Genomic DNA, 22,448 nt, shown 5'->3' on the forward strand with positions numbered 1-22,448 from the left:
GTTATGCTCAAGCTTAAACGTCCTTTAGCACCTGATGACTCAGTGCTATCTATGGAAACCATAGTTGTAGAAAAACATGCATTCAGATGGTTTTAGTCTGTGATATTAGCGATCATGTCAAATTATCCAGACTGTTAGATCTCTAAATAAATAAATGTTTGCGCTTAGGAGAAAACTGTTTAATCGTATCTCTTATTTCATTTACAGTTTCCAAAATCAGCACAGTTAACATTTCGAATTTTATCGGTTGTCACAAGTTGGGATAATAATGCAAGCTTTAACCGTTATCGCTGATAACAACATAACATGTACGTGCTGTTCGTCGGGTCTTTCTTTACCGCCAGTCAACTTTGACATTTTTGAGCTGTGAAGGTAAAAAAACCTAAATAAATACAGCTAATTCGAAAAAGGTTGTCGAAAAGAATACAAAAATGCACGCGACAAGACCGAAAGGTGGTCTGGGTATTCACATGAATTTTGCATATTGGCCTAAAGGAAATGTAAAAGTTTGTATTTTTGCACGTGAAGATTTTTTGTTTCCTCTCAGGAGGCCTTTTTCTGTAGCTTTACTTTTACTGTCGCATGTCTTTGAGATTTAAAAATTCTTCTAAAATTAAGCGTGGCTAAATTTGCCTTGTTTCCACATGTCTGAAGAGAAAGAGAACGTGTAATTTCGCGTTTGTCACTGTCGCTATCTTATTAGATTCAGCACGTGCAGTAGCTCTCTACTTCTACCCAAACTACCTGTCGGTCTCGTCACGTGCACTTTTGTGCTTTTTTTTCCGACAACCTTTCTCCAATTAGCTGTATACACGGAATATGCTAAATATATACTGAATTTCTTATTGCACAAAGATTCCAAAACTCAAACACAAACGACACAAATTTGGATGGTTAAAGTAAAAACCCTGGTTTACACACACACGAAAAGTATAAGCGGAAGTGTGTCTTCTTCTGTTGCACATGTTTTTCGTGATTATGCCAAAGGCAGAATGAATTGAAGTCAACTCAATATTCGACCACTCAGACAGTAAACAAACAAATGTTTATCAAATAGTATTGCACTTTAAACACAAAATTTTCCTTTATACAAATGTTACCTTTTTAATATAAAGATCCAAAAACAAATGTCTCCACTAAAAGTTAGGGGTCCTAAATCACAAACGTCTTTTTAAAAACCCAACATCACAAATTCAAATGGGTTGGCACACACTGATAAAGCTTAAAAAGTAATTATACAATCATCATGATAATTTTCCTTAATTTGGTCGTTTGCCGAGAGCGCCGTTTCAAGCAATTATTCCCATTGGTTGAACAGCTGTCGTAGTACCAATTGGTGTCTCTCAAAAGAACATGTTATGCTTATTAAGTGTATTTTTATATTCTCTTTATTTCAAAGGAATAGCTTTTACTTCGGATTAAAAAAACACCAGCACGCAAACCCGTAAATATATACTTATTTATCTTATTTTTATATCGATAGCATTTCTTTTTGGAAGATTATATATAATTACAGAATTCAAATGAATTATATATTTAAAAATTATTTATCGAAGTGGAGGTGAATAAATATCGTCCGCTATTTATACACACACTGAGGCTTTTAAATGTTTAAGTATCGAAATTATAGTATACATGTAATTCTTCGACGAAAGATGGAAAAATCTGTTAAAGAACAATAAAATAGAATAACTAGGAGTTAGCAGTGGTGCATTCACGGAGTTTCTATTCGACCACTGTTAGAGAGAATTAACAAGTAATATTTTTTTTTGTTTTTTTTGGGGAGGGGGGGGGGAGGGAGAAAAACCTCAGAACCCGGAGGAAAACCTTCGGTACCGGGGATTCGGTCCAAACCCGGGGCACATTGATGGACAGCGAGGGCTCTCACCACCACGCGTACGCCTTCCCCGACCCGCTAAGACGCAAGAGGTTTTCCGTTTTCGTAGTCTCGAGATTACAGTTTTTGTCCGTTAAGTTAACTGTGGAACATGATTCCGGTTGCACAGTAAATACCGCCATTTCACTGTTGGGCGACAGCTTCAATACTGCTAAGACAACATGGATTGACCGCTAGCTTGGTATTTCACACCAGCGTAAAGCAGCTCAATTTAAGGGGAGTCTGGGAACTAGGCCGAAGAGAAAGTCCGAAGTCCGAAACGTGAAGACTTGCATGTTTGTGTTTGTTTGCGTGATCACAGCTTGCCAAATAGGAATTTAAATTAATATTCAAGTTTATTCACTAATTGCTTTTGTAAATATCCAAGCTTTGTAAGATCGACTTTTTACGGCTGTGTATTTGTAATAAAATGAAGAAGAAATATTTTCCTCTTGAAGTTTGTTTTTATACAGTTTAGGGGTATCAAATGGTCTTTGCGTGCATTTGCGAGGATGCGAGCACAGCGTTTTTCTTTGCGAGCACGAGCATTGACAAAAATTAGCCTTGCGAGCAACGAGCACTTTTCAAAAACCTACCTCCACTAAAAACCGAGCATGCGAGCACTTGTAAAAATGTGCGAGCACGAGCAAACGAGCACCCACTAAAATTTTGCGAGCATTGCGAGCACTGCGACATTTTGAGGGACCATTCATGACCCCTGCAGTTTCTTTAGCGATTTAAAGAGTGTCAGAGCAGTTGTAAAGTTAAAGTTTTCGACTCGTATATAGAATACAAGTATTAGATTTTACACAAGCAAGGAGTGCAACTTCGACATTGAAGAATCGGGTACCGCCTCTGGAATATAGCTTAAAAAATATTTTCCTCGACACGCTTATATCAGTGCTCTCAGTCCTCAAAAGAACAATCTTCAAACTATATAGCCTGGCGTGATTTGAGTCCGAACAGTTCGCGCCGTTGTTTATTAAAACTACCAGGAATATCAAATTAGGTCGAAAATTTATTGATTTGCCCACAAGCTTACGATCCTATGTTTGTGAGGTCACAGCATGCCCACATGAATATTTAAATTTCTTCACTAATTGCTATTGTAAATATTGAAGCTTTTCTTTTTTTACGACTTGTATTTGTAATAAAATGATCGCATTGTTTAAGTTTGTTTTATACCGTTTGTGTTTTACCACCTACTTGGACAATTTATGCAATTTTCGCTGAAATTGGTCAAAATTATTACATATCCCCTCTCCTTGAAAGTGTTTCACTGTAAATGTCCTCTGGGGTACCCCAAAGAAATACTGCTCGGAAATCACGACGGCGAAGCCGAAGACAACGTGAACTGGGAAATTTGTGTACTCGCTATAACGTGAATTTTGTTGAGTGAACTATTGAATTTGAGTGTGAATTTGTTTTTGTATAATTAAAAAAATAAGTAGTCGTGGTGCAAAATAAAATTTCCTGTTCAAGTTGTCTTCGACTTCGCGGTCGTCATTTCCGAGCAGTATTTCTTTGGGGTCCCCCAGAGGACTTTTGCAGTGAAACACGTTTTGCTCTCTGGGGAGAGCATAGGTAGTAATTTTGACCAATTTCAGCGAATATTGCATAAATTGTCCAAGTAGGTGGTACAGATCATCGTAAGAGACGCAAATAAATTTTCCACTTCATTTTGTCTTCGACTTCGCCGTCGTGATTTCCGAAGTATTTCCTTTGGGGTTCCACAAGAAAAGAAAATTGAAACGATAAAATGCTTTTACGTTGTTGTATCTTATTCGTATTCAAAGCGTGTTGCCCGCTTTTTCTACTTTTACCCATTTTTCCTTTCGATATTGTAGAGTACGATGCTAAGCTTTTTTAGAAAACCTCTCTCGAAAGGGCTGTATATCTAAATATGCAAGCATGTAATAGCACAATTCGCGGTTAAAACGACATTTTTAAATATTGTATCAAGTGAAAAATTTGGTTCAGGAATAGTTTCTGATAAATTCATGGAGATCTGATTGAAACTCGATAAAATACAACAATTTAAAAATTGCGATTTTTACAAGAAATGTATGGCGCGCGGGTCTGCGGGTAGTGTGCCATTGCACGCCATACATTTCTTTGTAAACATCGTGAAAATTCGACCTTCTCATGCTATTTCTTCGACGTTGAATCTGAACTCTTCGTAAATTCGCCTTGTTGCTAAAAGTGGTATGGTAATTCTACTCGTGAAATTTGATTTTTCATTTAGTGAAATATTTAAGAATGTCACGCTAACCTCGAATTGTGCTATTTTCTGTTAGCTCTGTTGTAATGATATATATATATATGATATGTGGTATGTGATATCACTTCAAGGCCCAAGTCGGCTGAATTTAAAATGATTTGTGTCGATCAAGAGGCGTTTTGTATAGAAATAAATGAAAGTTAGATAACACAAAAAATTTATATTCAAAGTACAATGAAAGCTAAAACGTACGTGGCCGATTTGTCTGTTTGGAGTTTGAATGACCTGTTTCGGCTTCAATTGATCATATCTAACAGTCTGCATAATTTGTCTCTTTACAATGAAAGAGAAAAGTATATATCCATTTGTTTTCATGCTTGTTGAAGGCTATGGTTTCTATGGGTTACAATGGGCTCAATACGTGCTATAGAACATTTAAACTTGAACACAAAGGCTTTCTACACAGTCGACGTTTGCTTCTGCCCAAGAAACAGTTCACGACAAAATGCAGACCACAGCAGTTCTTCTCCTAATTTTGGGTGTAGGTAAGGAAGCCTCAGTTTTCTTTGTTCTTGTAAAACAAATGTCTAACTTAATGTCGGTTGATATAATGATATTGAGCTAAACGACGCATCGGGGGTATTATTTGCTTTTTTATTCGTCGGCCCTACGTTTGTTTTGAACAATAGAAATGTGTTATTTGCTAACTGGGCCATAATTTGCGCTATTTAATGTGAGGTGAGTTTTTGAAAAAGAAAATTGATATCTTATTTATTGTGACTGTGTGATATTGATCTTACTGCCTTCCCTGTCGTGCCGTTGTTCCTCGGATTGATCGCTCAACAGGTTTTCTTTGTTTAAAAGTTTTTTTTATTGTGTAAGCTTCACCTGCCACAAATAATGTTACAGGCCGTTAAAACCCTTTGTTCATGTTACAAGTACGATACATTATAGCATAAAATGGGCATGGACCGGCTGAAAGGGAAATAGCAGTCAGGGTATTTATTTCGCGTTTCTGACCACTCCCCTTTTAATGTGTTCTTAAAGCTTCTTAAAATAACACAGGTCTGTCTTTCGTCGTTGCCTTTCTTCTCAAAATTAATTCACTAGTTCAAAATGTAGAAATAACAAATAAAACGCCGTGTAATAAAACCTTTGTCAAGCTTTGAAAAATGGACGCTCGTCGTGGCATCAATTAAGTTCCACTCAGAAGTTGCAGATGTTACTAAAGAATTTACTCGTTCTTTTGATGCGAGGCAAACAAATCGATAAACCCACAATTTAAACAGAACAAAACGTTTTGTCCATGAAGCGAAATTTATGTCAAAGAAACAGTTCACGACAAAATGCGGACCACAACAGTTCTTCTCCTAACTTTGGGTATAGGTGAGGAGGCCTCAGTTTTCTTTTCTTTCGTGAAAGAAATGTATAGCTAAATGCTAGTAGATATAATAACATTGAGCTTAACGACGCATCGAGGTATTGCTTTTCTTCGGCCTTACGTTTTATTTTGAACAATAGAAATGTGTTATAATTTGCGCTATTAAATGTGAGGTGCGTTTTTGAAAAAAAAAATGATACCTTTTAAAGCAAATTATACAGTTTTATTGAATTTTAAAGACGGCGTTTTTCAATTCTTCCAAGCAAGAACATGATATCAAATAACTGCCACATCGTGGTTCTAAAGGAGTGACACGTTCCGTAAAATTACTAAAACAAAAGAATATTGATTGAACACGGTCACACAAATAAGCCGCTAAATTTCCATCTGAATTTAATTTATTTTAAACAAAAAGCAATAATTTCTTGTCATATAAATAATACATAATAGCACGTCGCAAATCATTAGTTAAGCTTTTTCAGCATGGCAGTTTCCTAGTTAATACGAATAAAGGGTTCTGTTTTGAAACAAAGTCGAAAATAAATTTGGAATTAAATTTGTGTTTGTTCAAAATATTAGCGCTATTTACATTTGGCATAAAAAAATAATTCAAACATTCAGTTGCTGCTGATAAAATATATTTATATTTGTTTTCGGTCGACTACGATCTATTCATCAATTGCCGGTTGGAGTTTTCAAATAAGGCTAATGTCACACATTAAAAACTGAAAAATTAAAATATCTTCACAAAACTAGATGACCTTCTGTTCAGTAGAGTCTGGACCGAGAAAAAACTGATGACAGCTCGTTATCTTTTAGCCAATCACACCACGCGGTTAGACGTTGAACTTTATATTTTCGATATCTCATTTGATTACTATCTCAGATAATATGCCCGCTATGATTGGTCAAATTCACTGGCCGTATTTTAAGTGCTTTCATTGACATTTATTTTAATCTTTTTTGTGGCCCGATTAATTCTTGAGCCATTAGAACCTAAGTTAACTATATTTATAGAATATTACTAAGCCTCTGTTTTTTTCTTTAAACAGGATACTCATTGGCAGGTAACACTACTTTTATATCTCTCGTTCAATTCCCTTCATTTAAATGTTAATCTGAGTCATTTTGGGAAGACTAAAAGAATGGAATTTTAACTCATTTCTCAATTACAGATACGAAAAAAGCAAGCAAGTTTAATTTTCACTCTTGTTATTATAACACTCACAAGACAGAGAGAGAGAGCTTCATCCAACTTTCCATAACTTCAAATAACTTCTACAAGTCACCAAGCATTAATGAACTGCTCCCGGTTCTACATTACACAAATTGCAGATGCGACTATAAACCTCCTAACTATCTTCCTTCTTATCCATGATGGAAGATCCCATAATCATGACCAACCCTCTCTTCTCTCTCCCTCTTTTGAGCACCTCTCGATACACCATTAGAAAATAGTACCCATAACATTTCAACATTGTGGGAAATGTATTAAAGTGAAATGTGCCAGTTGGAAGTCAATTAAACGGGTAATGAACGAATTTCGCGTAAAATCTGAGCAATAGTCAATTTGCTCATAGAAAACTCGGGCTCGTAGTCTAATTGTTAAAAAGCATTTATTCCATTAAGCGCCCAACCTCGAATAAGCGTTCACCCTGTAGGCAGGAAGAGTAAATAAAAAAAAAATACTAAAGTGCACAAGAGCAGTACTATGATTACTATTGAAATTGAGATTTAAATTGTCTAAGTACTACTAAGAGACTTTCCCGAAGACCTAGTTTTCTTGGTATTTTACAGAAACTTTCAATGAACAGTTAAAATTCTGCTCTGGTTCATCTTCACGTTTATACACCACTTTCATAATGGCGGCCAATTTATTTATTCTTTTATATGTATGTTAATTAGCCCTACTGGCCTCGTCAGCATGTGAAAAATTCAAAAGAATTTTTACTCTAAAACGAGGCCAGTAGGGCTAATTAACATACATATAAAAGAATAAATAAATTGGCCGCCATTATGAAAGTGGTGTATTATTCACTGTTTTGTTGTAAAATAAACTTACCGTAATGATTCGATTTAGCGCCCTCCTTCCAATAAGCTCACTCACTCATCCTCATCGAGCCCATGAGGACGCCCCCTTCCAAATAAGCGCCCCCCCCCTTCGAATGTGTTTTTGTAAATAAGCGCCCCTATTCCAATAAGCGCCCCCATTCTTATTAGCGTCCCCATTCTTATAAGCACCCCTATTCTAATAAGTGCCCCGATTGTGGATAACTGGCCCTACTGAAATCATTGACGTCAACTAGATAAACTCCTGACCGTTCATCGTACAGTTTATGTATATATTTACTGCTGAAATTTACAATTAGATTAAAAGTAACTAAACTTATAACAATTTCTAACTGTTACGGTTTCTGTTATTGTTAGATACATTTGGTTGTTTCTCAAATAATTAAATAAGCGCCCTGTCTCGAATAAGCGCCCTCCCTTAAGGTGCCAAAAGTAAATAAGCGCCCCGGGCGCTAAATCAAATCATTACGGTACTACTTTCGACAAATGGTGAAAATTTAATAAGCGCCCAGCCTCGAAGAAGTGTCCACTCTCATGGTCCAAAAATGTAATAAGCACCTAGACGCTTTATCGAATAAATAAGGTATGTGCAAATGTAATTGAAACTAAAAATGTATCAACCTTACATTCCGTGATAGCCGAGTCATGCAGTGTGAGTCCTAATGACCGCAACGATTGTGGGTGGTACGGGATTGAGCAGGACACCTGCGAAGACCGAGGCTGTTGCTATGACGACACTGACTTTGGCTTTAAAACTAAGTGGTGTTTTTATCCAACTGGTTAGTATTCAGTTAAAAGATAAATGTAGTTTTCAAACTGTTATGGTTTTCTTATTACACATAAATGGGGAAATAGTATGATAAAGCCGAGCCCCCCATGCCATCAGTGTTGGACACAATATCACTCCAAGGGTTGTTTCGCCGAAGATTGACCGTAGCCAACCGAACATTATCGAATATGAGTCGTGAATAAAAGCGATGCCGAATCTGTTGTTGGCCGGCCAAGTTTGTACAGGTCCCCAAGCGAATGTTTACTGATTTCCTCTCGTACAGTCCTAATGCAAATGCGGCCGGCCGTTGTTAGTTTTTGGCCCCCCAAAGAACAATTTGTCAATATAATATCACCACTTTAACTTATAGAGCAAGTCAAGGTGAATCATTGTATGAATTTGCGAGGGTATACTCCGAAACAGGAACACTTATATCATGAAAAACTTGATAACGACGCAAGGAAGTCCAGGGTAGCTTTTTCCATACAAATCACTTAAAGTTGAAAGAGTCACAACTTTACAACCTTTAAGCTAAAACACAGAAACTTCTCAGAGTAGCATATTATTCCATCAGCTTTTTTTAATAAACTTTACCAGACAACAAAAGACAATGGTAATCATCTGGCATAACTCGGTTTATCTCCCACACTTAAACGAGGAAAAATGCGCTGACAAATACACTCTATGTTAACCTTACACTCTTTGTAGACACCACTTATCAATTTGATATAACTATTATTTTTCCTTTTCTAGATAACAAATGCTACGGAATTGCTCCAGAGGAACGGAAAGAATGTGGCTATTTTGGAATACAGCGGGAAGAATGCGAGAACGACAATGGTTGCTGTTTTGATCACACGGTACCCAATGTACCTTGGTGCTTCAAGGGTAAGGAACCGGCGGTGCCAGGGGAAGCCACTGCGCCACCAAATGAGGCAGCGGAAGCCACCGAGCCACCAACTGAGGCGGAGGAAGGAACCGAGTCACCAGGTGAAGAAGAAGGAACCGAGTCACCAGGCGAAGAAGGAACCGAGTCACCAGGAGAGGGAGTGGAGGGGGCAGCAGCATAAGGAAACGACCTTTATAAGGTATACTATCATACAAATTGTTGACTGAACTATTCTGTTACAAAACAGAAATGGTTAGTCTGGTCCAAAAGTTTAAAATTTACTTCTAGGCGTGCAAAAACGTAGAATTTATTTCTTGGGAAAGTTAGTTACTGATCCCTTTTTAATTTCCCTTCACAGCCTATCTTACTGATGCAGTGACACACAAAGGAAAAAATAGAAGGACCTAGGAGCAGGAAAATCGCTCTTTTACTTATAGATAGTAGAGTGGATATTGAATAAAACGTAAACTGCATTAATCAGAAGTCTTGTGTCTTTTTAAAGTTATTTGGATGAGCTACATTGCGACGAATAGCCACTTCAATTAAAAAAAAATATAGAGTTCCCGATAAGTTGAAGCGATTGGCCTAGATCTATCCCGTCCAATAATTTTATCAAAACATTTTTTTATAAAACAATCATAAAAGCAGCAGTAATTTACATTCCAAAGCTGAAAATTCAATTTCGAGTCATGCATGCTCCTAGGCTTGCCTACAATGTTCCCTCCCAAATGCAACAGCAATCAAATGAACGTTTTAAAATCTTTTTTATACGAGAGTTTAAAACGGTTAAATTCGTTGGCTAGATTTGAAATTTTGTGAAAATCTAGCCAATCAAATCGTGTCACCAGAGCAACTTGTTTCTCGTGCACAGGCTCCACCGGCTAAAAGAGACAAGCGGCCGCGGGAACTAGAATGAAACTGTGCCTTGCTCAAACTTCGTGACTATTTTATGGAAGATAGCATAATATGAACACTAATGTTTGATACATCTATTCATTGTGAATTCTGTTTATTATTATTTTCTATCCGTCGATGTATTGCGCGTATCAGCTGCTTCTGGAAACAAGCAAACCAACGTGCTAAAAAATTTTTGTAAAGCTAATGTATATTTATTTAAAAAGTATATTGGTTTTCACGCAATTCTCTAATTCACTATAAACTATTCAGTATTCATTTCGCTACATCTTAACACAAAACTGAAAGATACACATCAGTATTGCGAGGTTTTTAAATAAAATGCAAATTTAATTTTCATCGGCGTTTGGGTCGTTCGTAGTTGTTTAACGCCTGGTGCAAAATAAACCCTATATTTGAAATGGCAAGGGGTAAATCATAACACATTTCTGCGATATTTACATTTAGTTTGGCTGATCAGAAGTAAGGATGCATATCTTAACTTAAGATAGAATCGTTGCGGCTAGTTCCGGTGTGTGACGACAGCCTTCGAGGTCGGAACGGAATTAAGAGTGCAACAATTTTAGTTAGTGTTAGTAGAGTTTTTCTAGTGCTGTAATGCAAATGCTGCAATCTGATTGGCTGAGCTTTAGGTCTTCTACAAAATCATGACGTTTTCTCGTTTCTCTGATGTCTCGAAAGGAGTTTAAGAAAATCTTCCTCAGTGATAATTCAATTGCCGAGAAGACTAAAATCTCGGAAATTGTTGTTTGAATTGAAAATCAAGCCCGTGTACACAGCTGCACGTTTCAAATAATAATTCAGTCTGCTGCGATTTTGCGATAAAATGCGAAGAAATAATTGGAAATTTCATTTGAAGGAAATTAACTTGGAATTCTACTGAAACAACTAGATTATTCGCTCTCAATATATGGGCTGATAATCTCATTATTTAATTGTCAATTATGAATTATTACTGAATTTCGTGCACTTTCATCGACAAAAATCAATACGCGACTAATATGCATATGCCACCTGTTTCTTTTCTCGCATTAACAAAATAAATCATGGAGTTTTGGCTGATTTGCTGTCTTTCAATTGATCGCATTTGTTTTCCGTGAATGACTCAAATCACGAACCATGCAAATGATTTCTCCTTTCTTCTAACAATACTCTTCGTTTAATGATAGGTTTAATTTTTGAAGGTAAACGCCTTCTGCAAATAATTCGCCAAGGAAAAGATGAGATTATTCTGAATGCATCAGAAACATGACCAGTTTCCATGGAATACACCTGTCACTTGTGACGTTTATGGCGAGTTATACGACATACAAACTCGGAGACTAAACGAGTTTTGATTGCATTTGACACTCGGTTCTGACGCTGGAGTATCGAAATCAAAATGTCCTTCACGACCATTCTTCTCGCACTGTTGGGAATAGGTAAGAGCAGACCCAATCATGCACATCTTTATTTAAGATATTGCTTCTTTTGACATTTTTAACTTTTGGCCTTTTTTGTCCTCGATACTCTCACGTTACACATACGTGGCAAGTAATTTGCAAAACTTCTGGCTCACGTTAACTTCGTATTTGCTTATATCGCGGCGGAAATTATGTTGATTTCTTTGGATTCTAGTCATAAGGTTGGTATACAAAATGTTTTCTTTTTTCCTTACTCTGAATCTAACTCGTACATTTTTACTTCTTTGTCCTGTTTCGCATTCCTGCTTCACTTAATTATTGCGATTACCCAATTTCGATTCATCACTAATTTGTTCCCTTTTCACAGCTAGCTCCTCATTGCATGATATTAACTGTGAAGGGCTGCTTTTGTATATGAAAGCACCATCTACTAAATTTCGTGTCATGCATAAACCAAAGAGAAAAAAGAAATTTTACAGCAGTCTTAAACTACGACTTAAACGTTTCGTTAAATTTAAGATAAATTCACGGGGCTTTTTATACTACCTGCTTATTATTTAATAAGAATCTAGTTTATAAGAATATTGAGGCTGAAATTTGCGAATTTTTAAGAATATTTTAAGAATAAACCGCAGGCTGAGATTTTGAAAAGAATATAATTTTGAGTTGAAAATTTGTAAATACAATACAATTAAATATGTTTTTAGTTGAAACAAAATAAGGTATTATCATTTCCGTCACTGTATCTCTGCGAGGAAGTGACCAAGTGTCGTCTGACGCAACATCTTGATTTTGCTGGCGCTCGGCAACGAAAAGCAATGGTACATGTGCACAATGTAACACGATACAGATCTGGGCACCAAACATCCAATACATGCACAGAAATGTCAAGTAGTATTATCTAAGAATCTTCATAAGAACATTTCCAGGCTAAAATTGGAAGAAAAATAAGAATATTCAGCCTGGGTCGGAAAAACAATATTCTTATTAAAAAAAAGTGTATTTACTTTCATTTCGTAACAAAACTATTAAATAAGAATACAGATTTTCCTTTAGACGAGTGAACTGCAGTCGTATAAAACTCTACTTTTTAGGCGGTGACGCCTATTCTTGGTTTTCATGTTACGTCATAAAATTCTGAAATCAAAATTCACTTGGCCTTCTAAATTTTCGTTGTCATTAGGCGAAAGATAAACTAAAAATATATATTTTTGCAAATTTCCAGATCGATAGTGTCATTCGTTTTTAAAACAGAGCATTTTGAATATTTGAGTTCTCCGTCGTATGTGACATCAAGCTGAGTGCCGTGACAAAGCTGTTTTGTTTGAAAAAAGGCCTTTCCTTTCCATTTTGTGCAGAATGGACATTTCAGATATAATAAGTGGTGTTTATGTGAAAGTGTACTAGCTCTTAAGCCAAGGATGGCCGCTGTTGTAAACAGAATTGAGTTCCAGATGGTTTCTCTGACATCACGGCGGCCATTACTGTGTCCCTCAGCAGGACACAGTGATGGCGGCTCCATACTAAGCTTTATAAATTTGCGTGGAAAGGTTCGGAAAATAACCCTCGAACGGTACACCGCACAGACCTGAAGCTTGGAGAAATTGTTTATCTATTTATCATCTATAATATTTGAAATTCATAGCTTCTGTAGTTGAATGGTTTCGAATTTATTTTTTGATTGCGTGACAGTGAAAACCAGCAATATGCTATCGCCCGGTGGACGGCCGTGTATGCGTTGCGTATGCGTGCGTGAGAGATTACTCCAACCGAGTAGCACTGGGAACTAGACACTTTGTTGTTTACTCAGTTTCGGTACGCCATCTTTGATTGTCAAGTATGAATCAACCTTAAGAGCATCCATCGGCAAAACGCGTTTGATTTCTAACGTACAGTTAAACGGAGTTTTGGGGTCAGGGGAGAATGATGTACTGGATAATTGTGAGCTCGCTTAGGCTACGTTTACACGGACACGGTTATCAATCGACACGGTTTCATGACCTCGAAACCGCATCGAAAACGACACGGTTTCGAAGTGTTTACACGGAGCCTATATAACGATTTTCCGACTGTTTTCGAATGTGATTGTATAAACAAGCGCTGCTCTCTATGCGTTTTTCACCATGTTTACCCTTCGCAAGCCAGCCAGTTCGTGCCAAAATACATGGCCGTTTTCAAATCGATGCGGTTTCGCCGTTTTTGACCGTTTACACGACAACGAAACCGTATCGTTTTGAAAACGCTCCACTTTTGACAGCGTTTTCAAAACGACCCGGTTACAGTAGTGGTCTCGATGGGTGCCGTGTAAACGAAAGGAGTAACCGCATCGCTTTCGATGCGGTTACAAATGAAACCGTGTCCGTGTAAACGCAGCCTTAAAGAACTTTTTTACCGTTGTACGTGTATTCGAAGTCGGCATACGTGATGGCAGACTAAGTTGCCTGATGTTGAATTTGACGAGTGAAGGCCGGTTAGTGTCATAACTTTTGAAACCTTTCCAAAAGGGGGACCGATGGCAGCAGTATCTTGTTTAGATTGCAAAGGTGAGCTATCTGAAATCATTGTTTGCTTTGACGTGCTTTGTTGTCGATAATATTTAACTTTAAGTTAATTTTCTTTTCTTTTCCCTTCGCGACTCGCCATCTTCCTTTTACTGCTTTTGATAATATTTATTCGGGTATTTATCTCAAGCCATTTAAAATAACACAGTGACGGTATCCGTTTTCCTATTTGTACGAGAAGCCAGAGTTCAGAAAGAACTTCTACCCTATTGCTGATTTAGCTGATCTAAAATGTTTTGTTTGATAAGTTGCATAAATGCATGTAAGTGATTCTAGTAACCCGGTAGTAAGCGGTGTTGACTTCATTACATTTCAGACCATTTCAATACGGAAATGTCACACAATCTTCAGTATCGACTAGGTGTGGAAATCAATCCTGGGCCTTTCTGTTGCTAAATGACGAAGTTCATAATGATTTAATGTATTTATCTTATCATACTGTAGGTTTGTAATGTATTGGAGGTTCGTTTTGTAGTCAAGGCAAATAACAATAAAAATTAATAAGAAAAATGCAATTTCTGGATCATTGTAACATGTTGTAAAGCGTCATCGCCTGTGCATGCATGTATGCGTGCCGGTTATTCCAATAGTTATCACGTTTGCACATTCTTCGACAATAACTTAACTTTCAAGAAGACGAGCAAAGTTTATAACTTTGAAAGAGAAGACTGTTTGGAAACGGTCCTTGGTACCTTACGGAAAATCTCGGTATCGATCGATAGTTTAAAATGCGGTTAAGCCAAGTAAGATGTTCTTGCGTTCCTAACTTTTTCGTGTTAGGAACTGAAATAAGTAGATATGCAAACTTGGGACATTTTTAGTGTCGATTGCATGACAAAGACCCTCTTCCTGTTTTCTATTGTTTATTTTGAGTTAGTTGCAGGAGCTTATCAACGAGGATATAATTATCGCGGGTTCCAAAACCAAGCTCAAATGGCCAGACCATTAGCCGCTAACGAAGCTGTTATGCTATGAGGGTGGAAAAATGAACACACAGGCTCAATATGTTAACTACGTTAGAGTATTTTTTAACCTTACCATTGATGCTTCGTTTGGACTTATAACAAGCCGATTAGTTTATTGGTTGCTCTGAATTCAGCGTTGTGGGATGTTGGCCCCTCATCAAATCGAAAGATTTCAGCACTTTCGTTTTAATAAAGCTTCGTTTTCATTTCGTTAGATTTCGTGCTAGTTTTCCAAAGCAAACCAATACAAAATACGGCTGAAAAAGCCCACCTGTTTCGTGCAGAAGTCTATTGTTCTATGGCTCCCATTAGGGATAAAGCAAGATGTCATATACAGCGAAATTGTTTGTTCAAGAATGATCGTGTGCATAATATATAATGTCTTCTATTAAGATTCCATGATTTGTTTGGCTTGTATAATAATTGATCTAAAAAAATGTAAATATTACTGTCGTCGCGTATGATTTTCTAATACTCCTTGTAAAAAATATTTGATACAATGTTATGTGCACACTACCTTCATTTCTCCGCCAATTAATTTTTAAATAAAGCTTCTTTGTTTAGTGTTATATTTTGTCCTACTTCCTTCTCGGTGTTTTCTCTCTTGATAGAGCGGTTTTCACTTGAGTGTCACAAGTAATTTGCATTTGCATTGGTTTTGTATTACTACGCTTTATGATTGGTTTAAAACCCTCGCTCCACTTTCTCAGTCAATCAAAAGTAAGACCAAAACCAATCATGACTCGCTCACACACATTTTCCCGCGCTTCGTGCTGGCTTCACGTATTTGCTTCAAGTTTTGATAGCTTTACTGCATGTCTGTGTTCTTTGTAATTGGCTAGAGTAATTACTTTGGTTTTGGTTTAACAACACTCAATTGAAAACTGCTCTTATAATATGGACGCTCGTCTTCTTGAATACCACTAACTGCGTGATTTGCTTTTTCTTTATTAGGGTACGCTTTGGGAGGTAAGGCATCTTACTTCTACTTAATAACATTTTATATGGAAAGTAAATTCCCAGTAAAATCCGTAATCTATTCAAGAAGTGCTCCAGTTCGGGATCCACTGTGTTTGCAGAGGTAAAAACACATCGCGACTTCTTCACCTTCATAGAGGTCTTGTGACTTGGGAGGTTTTTCTAATCTCACGACAGCTACACTTGGTTGCACTTGGTGGTTTCGAAGAACGCGCTCGTTTCTGTGAAGTAGTAAAGAAGCTTTATATATTTTAAAGCAGAGTTTAGCTTGTTCCTTACAAACTCTTAGATTATGATTGCTGCGGTCAAAATAAAAGCGCGAGCGAGAAAGGTAAAAGGAGAGCACTAGGAGAGCGGGCTCGGTACGGTCTGCTCGTTTGTTTGTTTGTTTTTTTTACTCTGACTTTTGTTTTCTTGTTTACAAATTGCTCATTCTACCACAATCTGACGAGAGGGCAGAAAATATACTACATGCAACTGCATTACCCTACTTCTGGCAATTGAATGGTCAATACAACAAAATATTTTTCAAACGGCAATTGCAGACGGTATAGCTGTTACCGGTATTATTACAGATATTAATAACTGCACCTCCTTTCCCAATACGTTAAATTAATTCTCCTTTCTTTTTTTGCCTTTAAGATGGGAACTGCGATGGTATTGACCCTCAAAAGCGTGTAGACTGCGGCTATTTTGGGATCCAAAGAGACGAATGTGTGACTACCCGACACTGTTGTTATGACGACACCGTTCCAGGTGTACCTTGGTGTTTCAGGCCTAAAGTGGAATTGGGTAATATATACTTAATAAATAATAATAATAAAAAGTATTTTTATAGCGCCAAAATCCACTAATTGCCCATGGCGCTTTACAATAAAAATATTAATAAAATGATGTAAAAAAGTTAAAAACTCTAAAAATTTAAAAAACGGATACTTACAAATATAAGTTCATATGTACCTAAAAAATAAAATAATTAAAAAGCCTGTTTAAAAAGGCACGTTTTTAAATGTCTCTAAAAATGTCAATAGAAGGACTTAATCTAAGTTCAAAGGGGGATTGTGTTCCACAGTCTTGGGGCTGCCACAGCAAATGCTCTCTCTCCATCTGTTTTTAATTTTACTTTGGGGGTCGCCAGAAGGTGCTGTGTAGATGATCTTAAATATCTCCGAGAGGTGCGATAGTAAAGTAACTCTTTCATGTAGCAAGGTGCTGCCCCATGGAGAGCTTTGTAGACCAGTAAAAGAATTTTGTAAATTATTCGATAGCGTACAGGTAGCCAGCGTAGCTTCTTAAGCACACATTGAATCAATTGTCCTGCAGTTTTCTCCGTAAGTTTGTTTACAGGAACTAAGCCACGCTATGATAAGTTGGCGATTATTGCATGTCTTGCCTGTAAAGGGACTTTGTCATGGGGATCTCGCAGGTTTTTGGTCTTAACTGTTCTGGAATAAGTGGTAGGCAAATTTACCCATGAAAAACATTGTCTTTGAACATTTAACGGAAGATATAACCTTTATTTGGGGAAAGAAATAAAACTTCGGCTGTAAATATCGATTTTTTTTGAAGGCGCGCAGAACAACTTGAAAATGTTGGATAACGTTTTCAAATTGCAATCCATCTGCAGCCAAACGCGCTGTTAAACAGTTTTAGTACTCTAAAATAGCAATTGTTATTAAAATGGACCATTATTTTTAGGTTTCCTACGACACAAATATAAATTTGGGCTATTCAAAAATCTTTTAAAATCGGTGATATAGTCCCTTTAAATTACGAGTGCTGTAAGCTTCAGCAGTTTCAAGAAAGGTTGTCCTACAGAGACATAACAGAGAACGCAACAATACCGAAACGTATTATGGATAGTGCTAGTTCACTGTTCCTCTTCCTTACGATAGTTGGTGGTGTCAGCGAAATTATTGATAAAGACCAGGAACACTTATATTTTAAAAATAAATAAAATAAACGTCGAATGGCAGCATAAATTCAACTTGATAGAACTGAATGGTAGTGAAGGTATTCATTGAAGTTTTGCATATCGGTGCAAGAGAAATCCACAAGATTTTATTTTACACGCCGTGATTCATTCGCAAGAATTCGCTTTAATATTTTTGAAAAACATACTTATTATACTTATTATGTACAAATACAGTGTATTTGCTTTTCGCATTTACTTTTATGTTTTGGTAAATTCGTCTGAAATCCATTTCGCTATAGCTAGCTTGCATCTTAAGGTTTAGAAAGAAAACGTTTAAAATGCTTTTCACGTTGTTACTGATTAGAAATCAGAGCGTGTTGCAGTGTTCTACTTTCACTCATTCTGCCTTTCGACATTGTCTCATACGCTATATTACGTTATTTTTTTTTGGACAACATATTTGTTTACTGTTAAAATTTGAATAATAATAATAATAACAAAAAAGCTGATTTTTTAAAAGATGACCTCCACAAAAATCAAAATGATATAGACACACTGAACAAACGTTTCAATCTTGTCACGTCTTGACATTATGTTTTACTGCAGTTTTAAACTTTTACTTAGTAGCCGGTCTTGTGCATTACTTTAGCTGGGTATTAAAAAAAGGTTTTGCGTAGCATATGTTATGAAATGCTATTATTTTAACATAACACTTCCATTGCTGGCTTTTACCACGTAAATGTTAACGGACTGCGTCATTGATGGAAATGGAGAGGTTTCCAGTTCAGTTTTAATATATAAGAAAGAAAGAAAGAAAGAAAGAAAGAAAGAAAGAAAGAAAGAAAGAAAGAAAGAAAGAAAGAAAGAAAGAAAGAAAGAAAGAAAGAAAGAAAGAAAGAAAGAAAGAAAGAAAGAAAGAAAGAAAGAAAGAAAGAAAGAAAGAAAGAAAGAAAGAAAGAAAGAAAGAAAGAAAGAAAGAAAGAAAGAAAGAAAGAAAGAAAGAAAGAAAGAAAGAAAGAAAGAAAGAAAGAAAGAAAGAAAGAAAGAAAGAAAGAAAGAAAGAAAGTAAGAAAGAAAGAAGGTAAGAAACAAACAAACAAACAAACAAAGAAAAGAATTTTAAAGTATTAATAGAAAGACAATTTCCTTCAAAATGTGCTTTATTTCATGTACATCTGATTTAAGGAGCAACAGTAATCTAAAGCAAGCAAAATTTTGTGTGGTAAACGATCTTGGGTACTTCTGGTTAAAGTTAAAAACTTGTCCGTCTGCAAGCCCGCAATTTGATTTTCTTCTTTCTAACAGTTGACAAATGCCGTTCTATTCATCCCTTAAAACGCGATGACTGCGGATGGATTGGTATTACCAAAGACGCCTGCGAAGGTAGAGGCTGTTGTTATGACGACAGTTATAACCACCTCGGCGTCAAGTCCTGCTTTTACCCGACGGGTAGGTATACCTCTGCATGATCCTTTATGTTTCGTATCTTTTCGACAAACACTGAAGAAAAAATTAAATATAAAATTCGAACGCAAGCGAGTACCTTAGGAAATCTTTTCAAAACAAGGAAACGTACTACTCACTGGTCATAACGTCATCATGCACTTGAGAATTTTAGACATAACACCAACATAAACTATTGGCAGTTGTGCAGCAACGTAAGCAAACCATAAAACAAGACCAAAAAATAAGCCTCTAATGGGAAACGAACCCGTTATATTTGTGATGCTGGTTCAAACGCCCCTGCCAAAGTACTACGAAACTACGTATTTCGAGACAGATTAGAGATCTGGTTAAGAATCATCTTTAGGACTTAAACTTTTGTATATTGACACATATTCAGACTATGCTTGGAATTTTCCTATTGTCCGGTATGTTTATCTAAAAGTGGGTACACATGGATGACTGCTCAAAGTTTTTCCTTAAGTCTTGGTAGCTTACAATGCCGGCGCGTAACTTCAGTTTTGGTACCATGGAGCCACCTGCTAAGAGAACTGCTTATCCACTTCAGAAAGCATGCTTCTCCATCACAAGCTGCCTTTTTGTGACGTGTCCCAAACATTTCCCTGTTCCCATTTATGCTCTTGCTAGAGAGAAGCACTCTGGGGAGGCACTATGATACCCAAAGACGACATCACAAGCCCTCAAACTCTTAGCTCGAAGCACCAACCATAAGGCCACAGCTGGAAATTATAACATATACGCATTTTTTTTTTTGAATTTACAGATAGCAAATGTTACGGCATTGTGCCAGAGAAACGCAAAGAGTGCGGATATTTCGGAATACAGCGTGACGAGTGTGAGAAGGACAGAGGCTGTTGCTTTGACCATACAGTTCCTGATGCACGCTGGTGCTTCGTTGGTCGTCGTCCACCAGCTCCTGTTCCAACTCAGGGTCCTACTGAGGGATCAGGCGTGGGACCTACTACTGAGGAACCAACTGAGGAGCTCACAACTGAACCAACCACCACAGAAAAACCCACTACGCCGTCAATGGAAGGTTGGCAATTTAAAGAGTAGTGCTGTTAGCATAGCAAGACTTTGATCTAGAAAATAAATCCCATTCTACAGAATCACACTACGCGCGCTCTACTGCCGTTTGTAGTCGTTTTCCATTAGGCCATGACGCTTTATGAGCATGGTTATGGCGTATCATTGAATTCTGTTGGTTTAATTTTATCTCACTAAAAAACGGCCGCTTCTTGTTAAAAGGGACTGTCACGGTTTTTAGCCAAATTTAGGCATGGGCAGTGACCATCAAATTCGGGGAAATAAAAAATAACATCTTAAAGTGAAGGAACATTAATTTCAATAACACGGCAAATACAAGAGAAGGTACGGATGGCCCGGAACGAAGATTGAAACGGATTGCAATATGGGCTGAACAGTTTTAAAACTCAGTCACCTTTGCTTGTAACATTAAATTACAACACTCCGGAGACACATTTGGTTGCAAACAAACCATGGTTTTGTCACTTAGTTCCACAGAGGTAATTTCTTTGCAAACATTTAGTTTCGTAGCAAGTTTTTGGTAAAACGTAATAAAATAAACCTACCTCAACCATGACATAGCCCCTTTAGTTGTTGAAAGGACCCTCGCCTACGACCAAATTGGGTTAACAAAATCTTTCGATTTTTCCCAAACATTTTGTGTGTTCCATCAGGCTGTATAAACATGCGTACCATCTTCTAATTTTTTCTTCAATGTTGCACCTTTGTTTTTCGGATCCCCTTAAGCATGTTTACTGTCTTAAAAGTTACTTATCGCTAAGCTAAGCTCTGATGGAAGTAACTCTTAAACTAGCAGACCACACATTTTTTGTTGGCTGTTGCACATTGTACGTATTAAAGATAGTGGAACATTTCTCTTCACGTTTTGGTCACAAACATTTACAACCATATCAAACACACAAGTTAAGGAGACAAAGAACAGCGTTAAAAGGGCCAATAAAAGTCTGGTACTAATATACGTGTGCTCAAAAGCGTCCATAAGACCTGTAAAAGAGTTAAAACTGAATAACAAAAACATTTTATTTTGTGCTTCGTAATCCAGTGTAAGTTATGGCCCTATTCTCCCAGAGGAGACCTAAGACAAAAAAACGAATCTAGAGTAAGTTAGCACTCCCTTACCTGTCTAACCGATTTATTTTTCTTTTTTTTAACCCACAGCGTGATTATTGGTCCCGTCCAAGTAAACATTGAAGAAGTACCAGAGGCTTGTAGATTAGTATGTAACGTTATGTAACAACAAAGGGATGAATAAAGTAATGAGAATAAAATGCCTTTAAAAGTTAACAACACGCTCTGATTTGTAATAAATTATTATTTGAAACAGAGATGTATTCTCTCGTCTTTCGCTTTGTTCAGCCAAATAAAACACAGTTCTATTTCATTAATGGTACAAACAGGAGAACAATTTGTGGAGGGAGCCGCCAGCAATCGAGTTTATTTTCAAAGAATATCAGCTCTTGCAAGGTCTCATATGAATGGCTCGCTATCACACGAGAGAACAAACAAAAAAACAAAAACAAACAACAGGAATAATTCCCCTAGCCCCCAAAACAATAACAGCTACTACAATAGAGGACAAGTATAGCACATGCTCGCTTTTAGCAATACAGTGGAACCTCGATATAACGATCCTCGATATAACGATATTCCCGATATAATTAACAATGGATATTCAATGTCCCGGCAAAGGTTACAGTAAAATGTATGGGACGGAATCCCGATATAACGATCTTCGATATAACAATATTCCCGATATAACGATGAGAATTTAGCGGACCGAACGTGAAATCCTCCCGATATAACGATATTATCAGTACACAGTCACAATTTATTTGCAAAACGTTACAGTTTTTGAGTGATCTCTAACATTTCTGACAACAGCTTTGTACGATGATATTCGAAACTGATACTGTGTTCTAAGCCTCTTTATCAAAATTATTCTCTTTAAGGCTCTTTTAAGATGCAGTAAAAATTACTTGTTAGGTTTACCCCGA

The 22,448-nt window shown here is 36.9% G+C and overlaps 1 protein-coding gene across 1 annotated transcript; it reads left to right on the plus strand.

Annotated features, from left to right (window-relative positions):
• The first annotated feature begins 4,521 nt into the window (after window positions 1-4,521).
• Window positions 4,522-21,741, plus strand: LOC144633381 (uncharacterized). Its single transcript, XM_078492260.1, has 10 exons — window positions 4,522-4,642; window positions 6,531-6,545; window positions 8,187-8,327; window positions 9,071-9,381; window positions 9,495-9,528; window positions 16,005-16,019; window positions 16,671-16,820; window positions 19,249-19,392; window positions 20,171-20,443; window positions 21,613-21,741. The coding sequence occupies exons 1-10, from the start codon at window positions 4,603-4,605 to the stop codon at window positions 21,615-21,617; spliced, it is 1,128 nt and encodes a 375-aa protein (XP_078348386.1). The 5' UTR covers window positions 4,522-4,602; the 3' UTR covers window positions 21,618-21,741.
• Window positions 21,742-22,448: the final 707 nt, after the last annotated feature.

Source organism: Oculina patagonica, chromosome 12, assembly GCF_052425735.1.
Source record: "Oculina patagonica isolate OP01 chromosome 12, crgOcupat, whole genome shotgun sequence".
Lineage (NCBI taxonomy): Eukaryota > Metazoa > Cnidaria > Anthozoa > Scleractinia > Oculinidae > Oculina > Oculina patagonica.

Excerpts from the sequence above, each read along its gene's own strand:
- LOC144633381 (XM_078492260.1), top strand. The coding sequence starts at position 4,603 with ATGCAGACCACAGCAGTTCTTCTCCTAATTTTGGGTGTAG. Across the intron at positions 9,382-9,494 it reads AGGGAGTGGAGGGGGCAGCA|GCGTGCAAAAACGTAGAATT; the intron begins GCATAAGGAAAC and ends ATTTACTTCTAG. Across the intron at positions 19,393-20,170 it reads GTCCTGCTTTTACCCGACGG|ATAGCAAATGTTACGGCATT; the intron begins GTAGGTATACCT and ends TTGAATTTACAG.